Genomic DNA, 10,812 nt, shown 5'->3' with positions numbered 1-10,812 from the left:
AAACTGATGTCGCCAAAGTTCGCTCCCCCAAAGGGGAATCGCCAATTGTGCAAGCGTTGCCTTTGAAAGCAATGCAAAGGGTGCATGTTTTTGGCCGAAAAAGCGAATCGATTCCAAGAGGTCTCCTCCTATGCAGCGCATGCGTGCTGCGAAGGGAAGATCCAAAAAGGCCTTCTTTTAAGTAATGCTTTATCATCATGCCAGGTTTGGTGCAATTTCATTCAGCAACTCAGTAACTCACAGCAAATCTAAAATTCCAATGAAACTTAAAATGGGAGATGCTAATTTTTGATCACCCTAAACGAAAGAGCATTTTAACCGATGTGCCTTACATTTATTTGAGATTAAGACACTGAGCTGGATGTACCAATTGTGTGTCAAATATTGTGCATGCCTGTCACACACACAAAAAAACAATTTCCTACAGAAGTTAGAACCACCGTCACTCTCAATTACTCTCTAGTGTTTTATGTAAATGTATGACGTTGAGGTTAATATATATGTTGCTGAACAATTGGGGTGATTCCCTAGTTCCCAGATACCTAAAAAGTAAACAATTACAGCAGCAGAACTCTATGAAAATGATAACAAAGAGTTTGATTAGGACAGCACAGACAGATTCATTAGTGTATACAAAGCCCAGAGTCCATCAGTGGTGAGTTCATCTGATTCTTTGGGTCAAGCAGCCCCTGAACTGAACCTGGTCTCCACTTTCAGATGGGAGTAACATGAACCTTTTACTAGACACTCAGAGGGTACACTGACAACCAATTACAAGGGCCTTTGTTGTCCACTCTTGTCAGTTTAAAGAAGCCCACCTCAGCAAACTCAACTAAACTCTCCAGTGACACATTCAAACAAATGTATAATTTTAAAGCAATTGCCAGCCTACTTATGTGGCCAGCAAGAAATCCTGCTTAGCCGACTAGCTCACATCAGGACCAAATACAGGATAGTTATGCCAAGTCCTAATTTTTTCAAGGCCTATGGCTTAGAGGCATCACTCTGTCACAGACTGCCATGCCAGTCTCCATTTACATTTGTCTGGCATCCTGTGAACCACCAACAATTTAACTTTATTCCGAAGGCTTTCAAACTTTATTTTAGAGGTTTGTTTATTAAGATTTGTGGATTAAGGAGGCAGAAAATTCCTCGAAGGAACTGTTTCTAATTTATAAATCTCTTTCGGTCGGAAAGCCTGCAGCAGTCCCTGAGGAATTTTGCACGGTGGATAGCTGCAACCGAGTAGCAGAGTTCTTTGCTAATAAAGTGGCTATCTACTCGGCCTTTCCTAGTCAAACCATCATTTCCTCTAAGACAGCAGAGGATTGTGGGGCTAGGGTGGGGCATAAGATGCTAACCGCATTTGTCACACCACCCATTGAAAATCTCATTCAGATCTGTGGCTCGATAAAATCAGGCTCCCCGAAAGATCCTACCACCCCTAGGCGGCTGCTGGGCAGTTTGCCCACTTTAGAGCCGTACATTCGACATCTTTTGAACATCTCTTTTGGGACTCACTCTGTCCCTGAGGCCTGGAAGCAAGCGGTAGTCCTTCCTCTACAAAAGAAGCCCAATATTAGCTACGATAGGCTGGACAACCTTCGCCCTATCTCTCTTTTGCCATATATGGCGAAGGTTGTTGAGAAAATCGCAAACCTTCAACTAATGAGCTTTGTAGAGGAAGCCTCCCTGCTTCATGACTCGCAGTTTGGATTCCGTCCACGGCATTCAACCGAGCCAGCACTGCTGATGGCAGTTGAGTCTCTACGGCAAGGAGTGGATGAGGGCCAGACTATGGCTCTGATCCTCTTGGACCTTAGCGCAGCATTCGACACTGTAGCTCATTCCATCTTGCTACAGTGTCTGAATGATGGAGGAGTGTCAGGGGCTGCGCTTGGGTGGATCCAATCTTTCCTGACAGGCAGATGCTTCCAGGTCCGCCAGGGAGAGTGTTACTCTAGGGAGATTGGGCTGGGACAGGGTGTGCCGCAAGGCTCGTCCTTGAGCCCGACCCTGTTTAATCTGTATGTCTCCCCGCTGGCGGCCATAGTGGAAAGCTATGGACTTCGTCTAGTGTCCTACGCCGACGACACGCAGCTGGTCGTCTCCCTCTCGCGCGCACCCGGTTTGGTGGCGGACAATTTCAGAGCTTGCATGCAAGAACTGGCAGCCTGGATGTCCGCCAACTGCCTGAAACTTAATGGCAGCAAAACCGAGGTGCTCGTGGTGGGGGGATGTCCGTCGGTGTGGACGTCGGCGTGGTGGCCATCCTGCCTTGGAGAGACACCGGTTCCTTGCCAGGAAGCCAGGAATCTTGGGATGTGGTTGGACACCAACCTTGCCTTTGAATCCCAGATTGGTCGTGTGGTGGGGACATGCTTTGGAGTCCTAAGAACTCTGAGAAAGGTCTTGGACTTCCTGCCCACTTCCGCTCGTCGGACGCTGGTGCATGCCTTAGTCACCTCACGCCTAGACTACGGCAATTTGCTGTATCTGGGGGCCACGGGAAAGGCTCTCAACCGCCTACAGGTGCTGCAAAATGCCACAGCTCGCCTTATTTTGAGGCTTCCTAGAAGATCTTCCTCTAGGGCAGCACTTCAGGCTCTGCACTGGCTGCCTGTGAGGAGCAGGGTGGAATTCAAGGCCCTTGCCACGTGTCACCGGATTCTGGGCGGCAAAGCCCCTGCCCCGCTTCAGGGCCTGGTGACCAGGTATGAGCCCACAAGGACTCTACGCTCCACCTGTACAGGCCTCCTGAAAATTCCTAGAATTAGGAAAGCGCGTATGGGGGGAAGGTCGTTCAGATTTCTGGCACCGAAGCATTGGAATGACCTTCCGTCTGAGATACGCCTGGAGTCATCAGAACCTCTGTTCAGAAATAAACTTAAGACCTACCTATTCAGACGGTAGCCGGTTGCGCTGGCTGTTAACTGCTTACTCCACTTTTATAGCGCGGGGACACGCCTGTAGGCGTACACCAGGCACTTTACAAATGCCCCTAATAATAATAATAATAATTTCTACTATGTTAAAATCTCAGTAACTATTGTGAATATTTTTCTTGCAATTCTGTAAGCTGCTTTATCTACTGTAATTTACATTGGAATAATATATCCTTTTGAAAATCTTTAAACAAAACTAAATGAATTATACAGAACTAATAAGCAGGTGTGACCAGAAAACTGAAATCATGAATAGGCTAGGATAATATTTATAGAGCACACATACCCGAAGGTGTCAAGGCACATACTAACTAACCACCCTTCTGATAAGTGTTCGACAAGTTAGATACATACCCATTTGCTTCACCTGAAGCCATTATTGAGTGGCTTTAGTGGAACAAGCCAGTCAACTTCGCGCCAGGATACTCTGTAGTAGCAGAGCGCGTAATAAAATATTTTATAACATAACATAACATAACTTACAAGACATTAAAATGGAAATCTTGAGCAACTGCAGAAAGAGTACCCGCTGTTGGAAATCACAACTGCCTTCGGAACTTGCTACAGTATTCAGCAAACAAGCAAAAGAGCAAACCTAATTGGTCAGAGTTTACGTCCAAGACGCGCTGGAAATATGGAACTGTGACGCAGGCATTACATTTTCCAACCTATACGTACCAGGAAAACAAAAATAAGCTATTGTTTAAGGAATAAACAACCACATTCTGCGATATTAAATGTTTTAATCCAAGTTAAATGCATTGTTCATGATAATATCTGGATAGTACAGAAACAGTGATAAAGATATAACGTACATATTAAAGGCACATATAAAGATTAAGAAATTAAAGCTGATAAAAGTGACAGTAAGTACATAGTATTTTCAGATCAGGTATCAGAAACAAAACCAGCTCGACGGTTCCATTCAACTGCATGACAAAATACTGAAGAGCATAATTTCATCTTTACGTCTGTATTTTCCTTCAAGGAAAAAAAGAACTATAAATAAGTTATAATACAGTGAATTTGCCTGAACTCACTTTGCTTCTGCCTTCCAGCCTTTATTTAGTCACATAAAACAGCATAAAAACTGTACACACTCTTGAACAAGATAGTCGATCTTTTATAAAATAAGATGTTTTCAAAGATGTCAATGTCACAACAAGGAAAAACCAAGCCTCGTTGCAGTCACTAGTATAATAAAATATATATTTATATTTATATATATATGCATAAGTTTTTGTTTATTTTTTTTTACAAAACATGTATATTAATTGCGTTTGCGCAAACCATTTGTCTTTTAAAAATTGACCTTAACTATTCTAATAACTTCATGAAAATACAACAGGCGGATAAATACTTCATGTTTGTAACATAGCACGTCACACATCATCAGCTGGCAGAGGAGGTATGTTGATTCTTGGTCTTGTGAAAAACGCCATCTTCTCCCTGGTGAGAGAAAAGAGAAAGAGGACTAAGCATGACCTAAACAGGAATAAATGTATTGGGCAAGAGGGGGTTGAAAGGGGTCAGTAGTAAACCAGGATGCTGACTAGTGGTAAGGACATTCTTCACTAGATTTTTCTTGATATTTTTCCTCAAAACATGAAATTATATCTTACAAAATGTTATACAAATTTACATTTCATGCATTTTGGTTAACAATATCCAACATCCCGGTGGATCCAACATATATATATATCAGACTTACAGAGGATCCTTATTAATTTCTGGAAGCTGCTCAAGACCCAAACACTACTTCAGCCCTTCCTTGAGGTTAAGGAATCCTATATGAAATGTAGGGGAGTCAGAGCCTTTGACCAGCCGCCTGAGGGGACTCATTCTCCCAACATCCCTCAATAGAGCCCAAAGAGTCGAAGGGGCTCCAACAGTGCCCAAGTGCTCTTAAGCGCAGGGGGAAACCCTGTGTGCGGGACGGGTCCGGGACGTCTGTGGCTGTTGGTGTCTGGGCGAGGCTGACTTGGGCCCCCCTTTTGGCTTGTGGACTAAGGGCCACCTAACAGCTGGAAATTGAAGGTACTGTCCTTGTTTTTGGATTGGCCGATATAGCTGGCTTATTGCTAGTGCAGTCGTTCTTCTATGTATTCTGTTTGTTAAATGAGATGGGTAAGATCCCTCATCGGAGAGAAAGGGAATTATTGATACCAGTCTGGGGTCTATCACTAATTATATCTGACAACTGTTATTGGGGCAATCAATTCTGGAATAAGAGTAGTAGAAGGTCATATCGATAACACCAGGAGGCAATTCCTGGTGTCCAGACTAGGGGGGTAGGTCCCACATTTAAATGTAAATGTAGGATACTTGTAAAGCGCACAGCTGCCCATCACCGGGGCGTCCCGGCGCTGTATAACGCTGTGGAACCCTTCCTGGCTCTCCTTGTGAGTTGTCCCTCCTGGACACCCCCAAGGTGAAGCCAGGCATACCAGTGTTGTAGGGGCCGTTGTGGAGATTAAGCAAGCTATTGCCCAGAGTTGCAGCGTGGGACCCCATGATTAGAGTAGGCGCCAAGGTGAGAATAATCGAGTCCGCAGACAAATGAGCCCAAGACCCTGCCGCATCGGGAATTGAACCCTGGTCCCGGGCCAGACCTCTGCATCAGGGTCTGCGCTCTAACCATTGAGCCACACTCCTCCCCTAGGAGATCCGTATTGGAGGCTACTGCCTTCCGTCATTGCTGCGGTTGGTGTGGACATATAGGCTGACGCCCTCGTTCCGGATCTCTTAGGTCCGCAAGGACAGTCTTACTAAACTTGACATACTGTCCCCCGCTTTGGATTACCTTGGAATCCTTACCATTGGAATGGTACACCTTAGGCATCCACTGACCGTTTCCTTAATCAGAGAGTAGATTAGGTACCCCTTGCACCCCGGTCCTGAAGAAACGCCACTCATCCGTTAGGAGAACAGAGGCGTGAAACATGTCTACCTTTTAACCACTAGTTTAAAGCCATGTCTTTAGGTTAATTCTATAGACAGTCAACATCAACAAAAATAAATGCTACATCTCCCAGGGCTCATATGACTGTTAATATTGAGACAAGGATGAGTTTGGTGAGTTTATCTACCCTGGATAGCCAGGACTGACTTGCCCCAAATACTATACCCAATTCCTGTGAGGAACAATGCCCATGGAGGGATACCACTGCATATCAAACCACATTATGGTTACCTACAAGAGGGCCCAACCTGTAACTCTTTAACCTGTTTGATGCGGAGGACGGCCCCCACCCTTCCCCGATGACGGTGGGCATGTGCGGGGGACGGCCGGGCCGTCCAAACCGCACCCACTGATTAAAATGCCCGCACCGCAGCGGAATACGCGCTGCGGTCAACGAGTTAATAGCAAATCGTTGTGTCAAGGTGCTCTCGGGGATTTTGCAGGTATTTGAACAAAAGTCTGAACCCCAGATTGGTTAGCAGCTATTATTGGAGATTAAGATGTAATCGATGTAGAGGAAACTTGAATTCATGATACCTTTAACATAAATTGCTTACGCTGTATGCACAGTCTGGCTATCTCATCACGTGCTGGTAAAGCAAAAGAGGGTCTAGCAACCTCAGTCACAGTTAAATTAAAAATATTGTTGTGAAGGATTCATGTACCACTCCATTCTATCAAATGACGCTTTGAAGTTCCCTATTCCTTTGATATTCTGCAGATCAATTATTATTGTAACCTTTTTGATGACTATTCCACTAAGGGTAGGAATAATTTAGAAGAGTACAAAGCAAATATTCATGACTAATGAAAAAAAAAGAAAATCCTATTTTTATGGGTAGGGTATTTTAATCTACATCTGTGTACCACAGGTAATATCGTGTTGTGTGGTTTAACTGTTCTAGGGAGAGGAACAGGCTAATTTTAAGCATGTCCCATATGGGGAAGGGCTACATGAGATTATAACCTTCAGAAATGTGGATTTTGCACCCACTTATAAAGGAAATGTAAACTGTAGCGATATTCATTACTTTATTTTATCTCTTGACCTGGAGCCCTTACTGCAAGATGATAATGTTGTATCTCGCTGCATCAGTGATCATAATCTTCTCTTTGCTTCCTTGGGTTTGAATTTGAAGGATAATCCTAGTGGAGTAGAGGTCCAGGAAATAAAGGAATTAGAATCAAATGGGAAAATGTAGAGAATGAACATTTCCTGAAAGATCTTGTTAGGGACCATTAGCACAAGTTACTACTTCTGTAACAATATATCTGTAAGAGATATTGGTAAGTGATAGATTCCTTACCTTAGAATATCCCCAGGTGTCAGACTGGATCCGGAAAGCTTTGCTAGCAGTACCTCTGTGAGGCAGTAGGTGGCATCGTGCAGCTCCGCCGCTGGCATCGTATGTGCCGAGATGACGTCAAGGAGATTACATAGGCGCCACCCATGCGCGCTGATGTCAGTTGTGTACAAGAAATTGACCACTGGTGCCATGAAACTAGGGCCCTGAAAGGGATGTCCTTAATCCTAGTAATCAGTTCGCAGAACAGGTAGGACAGGTGGGGCGGTAAGGAATCTAACACTAACTAATGTCTCTTACAGATATATCATTACACAAGTAGTAACTTGTGCATCTGAAAGAGACACGTTAGTGATAGATTCCTTACCTTAGAATAGACACCCCAGCAATACCAACCCCGGTGGTGGGTCTGCGAACAAGATGACACCAGAAAGTCACGGAGCACCGAACGGCTACAGAAGCAGTTACTCCGGACTTGACTGTCAAGGCAGTAATGCTTGGTAAACGTGTGCAGCGAGGCCCACGTAGCTGCCTGACAAATGTCCTGCAAGGTAACGCCGCTTCCCAAGGCAGTAGAGGCTGCCGTTGCCCTGGTGGAATGGGCACGCAGCCCCACAGGAGGCTCCACCTTAGCCAACGAGTAACAGGCTTAGATGCAGATAACGACCCACCGAGAGAAGGCCTGTTTGTGCTCAGCCCGACCTTTTTTGGCGCCCACGTAGTCAACAAAGAGCTGGTCATCCACCCGGAACTGTTGTGTGTGCTTCAGATAGAACGAGAGTGCACATTTTGGGTCCAGACGGTGGAGCCTCTCTTCCTCTTTCGAAGGATGCGGAGGCAGAAAGAAGGGGGGCAAAGTGATGGTCTGCCCGATGTGGAAGGGCGTAACAACCTTTGGCAAGAAAGAAGGACGGGTCCTTAAAACCACCTTGTCCGGATGAACGGAAAGGAGGTTTGGAAGAAAGAGCCTGAAGCTCACTCACTCTTCTGACAGAGGTGATAGCTACCAGGAAAGCAGTCTTGAGAGTAAGCAGACGCAAAGGACAGTTATGAAGGGGTTCGAAGGGAGCACACATCAGAAATGTCAAGACAAGGTTTAAGTCCCATTGAGGTATAATGAACGGCACAGGAGGAAATGTGTGCGTAATGCCTTTCGGAAAACAGGTAACAACCGGGGAATTAAAAAGAGAAGGCTGATCAGGAAGCCGTAGAAAGGCGGAGATGGCAGAAAGATAACCTTTGATAGTGCCCAGAGCAGAGCCCTGCTGGGCCAAGGAAAGAAGGAACAAAAGAAATTCGGACAGAGGGGCAGAAAGGGGATCCACAGACTTAGCTGTGCACCATGCCACAAACTTGTTCCACCTGCAGGCATATATCGTATTCGTGGAGGGACGCCTGGCTGCTAGAATGACATCACAGTGGGAGGAAGATCAACAGCTGTCAACTGTCGCCGCTCAATCTCCACGCATGGAGGTGGAAGCTTGACATGTTTGGGTGGAGGACCGTCCCTTGCTGCTGCGACACAAGATCCTCCTGAAGAGGCAGTCGGATCGGGGGATCGATCGTCATGCTGAGTAGCTCGGGATACCAGAATCTTCGTGCCCAATCCGGAGCCACAAGAATGACTTGGGCCCGGTCGCGCCGAATCTTCTTCAGCACTCTGGGCAGAAATGGCATAGGCGGAAAAGTGTACAATAGACCGCAATTCCAATCGTGATGAAAAGCGTTGCCGAGCGAGTGCCGCCTTGGAAATTCCAACGCGCAGAACTGATGACATTGCCCGTTCTCGCCGGTGGCGAATAGATCTAACCAAGGCTCTCCCCACTGCTGAAAGAGACCTTGCATCACGTCCTAGTTCAGACGCCATTCATGATCCATCAAGCACCGGCGGTTGAGTGCATCAGCCCTGGCGTTCAGAGAACCTGCCAGGTGTTGAACCTCCAAGGTAATGCCTTTATGTTCCAGCCATGTCCAGAGGCGCAGAGCCTCCTGATATAGGGTCTAGGACCCCACTCCGCCCAGTTTGTTGCAATACCACATGGCGGTGGTGTTGTCCACGAGCACCTGCACTACACTTCCCCGGACAGAGGGTAGGAATGCCTTCAGTGCAAGTCAGGTCGCCCAAAGCTCTAAAAGATTGATGTGGAGCCGGGACTCCGTCGGAGACCAGGGGCTCTGATCTCCGGCTCTCCCAAGTGGCCTCTCCATCCCAGGAGGGATGCATCCGTCACCACTGTGTGCTCCGGTTAGGGAAGGGAGAGGGATCTGCCATGTTCCCAATCGCGATTTGTGAGCCACCACTGCAGTTGTCGTGCGGTGCCCTCCGAGATCTGGACATGATCAGACAGGTTGCCCTGATGCTGTGCCCACTGGAACTTCAGGTCCCACTGCAGAGCCCGCATATGCCATCTGGCATGTTGCACTAGCAGTATGCAGGAGGCCATCAGGCCCAGGAGCCGGAGGGTCATCCTGACTGAAAGCCGAGATAGAGGCTGAAAGATCGGAATCATAGCCCGAATATCCCAGACTTGCTGCTCGGGAGGATAAACCTGAAACCACGTCAAATCCAGAACCGCTCTGATGAAGGGGAGCTTCTGAGAGGGACTCAGGTGTGACTTCGGCACGTTGATGGAGAACCCCAGGAAATGCAGGAGATCGGCCGTAGTCTGAAGGCGGTTGACAATTGCCTGGGGCGAGCCCGCCTTCAAAAACCAGTCGTCGAGGTAGGGGAAGACTGACACCCCTGACCTGCGCAGGTGAGCTGCGACCATCGCCATCACTTTTGTGAACAACCGAGGGGCGCTGGTAAGGCCAAAGGGGAGCACGGCAAACTGAAAATGCTCCTTGCCTACCGTGAACCGCAGGTAACGCCGGTGGGCTGGCAGGACGGGGATGTGAAAATATGCATCCTGTAAGTTCAACTCAACCATCCAGTCTCTAGGGTCGAGGGCAGTCAAGACCTGAGCCAGAGTCAACATCTTGAATTCTCCTTCCGGAGGAAGCGATTGACGTTCCTGAGGTCCAAGATGGGGCGCAGGCCCCTTTTGTCCTTGGGGACCAGAAAGTAGTGGGAATAACAACCACATCCTACTTCGGGCCCAGGAACGCCCTCGATGGTCCCCATGGCCAAGAGGGTTTAAACTTCCTGTTGGAGAAGCGCGCAGGGATCCCCCGACATGCGGTGGAACTGGGATGGCATGGCTGGGGGCAGGGGGGAAGACTCGAAGGGGAGGGAATAACCCCTCCGGATGAGTTGCAGCACCCACTTGTTGGATGTGACAGAACGCCAATGGGGAAGGTGATGTCGAATCCTGCTGCCCACTGGTGTGGGGTGAGTCCCAAAGCTCAGACTAGGAAGGCTTCGAGGCGGAGTGTGCGGGCAGAGGTGGCCGGACCTTCACGCCGGCCCCCAGAGCCTTCACGACGGCCTTGGCCACACTGAGTTTGGTTTTGCACAGGCTTTTGACCGAACGAGCAGGCAAGGACGCCCCTTCCAAGGAATGAAAAGTAGACATGGCCGGCCGCGTGGAGGAAAGGCCCAAGGACTTGGCTGTAGCACAAGAGTCCTTAAAGCACTCCAGCGCACTGTCACCTTATCACC

General features: G+C 47.6%; 1 protein-coding gene across 1 annotated transcript in view; it reads right to left on the bottom strand.

The window, feature by feature from the left end:
• Positions 1-3,668: 3,668 nt before the first annotated feature.
• WWC3 (WWC family member 3) overlaps positions 3,669-10,812 on the bottom strand; it is a 638,290-nt gene continuing 631,146 nt past the window's right edge. Inside the window, exon 23 of the mRNA XM_086934786.1 lies at positions 3,669-4,394. Within this exon, the coding sequence (XP_086790912.1) occupies positions 4,328-4,394 (67 nt within the window). The 3' untranslated portion in view covers positions 3,669-4,327. The remainder of the gene's footprint in view (positions 4,395-10,812) is intronic.

Source organism: Lissotriton vulgaris, chromosome 8, assembly GCF_964263255.1.
Source record: "Lissotriton vulgaris chromosome 8, aLisVul1.2, whole genome shotgun sequence".
Taxonomy (NCBI): domain Eukaryota; kingdom Metazoa; phylum Chordata; class Amphibia; order Caudata; family Salamandridae; genus Lissotriton; species Lissotriton vulgaris.
The sequence above is the reverse complement of the archived record's forward strand: the minus strand, read 5'-3'. Positions and strand labels throughout refer to the sequence as shown.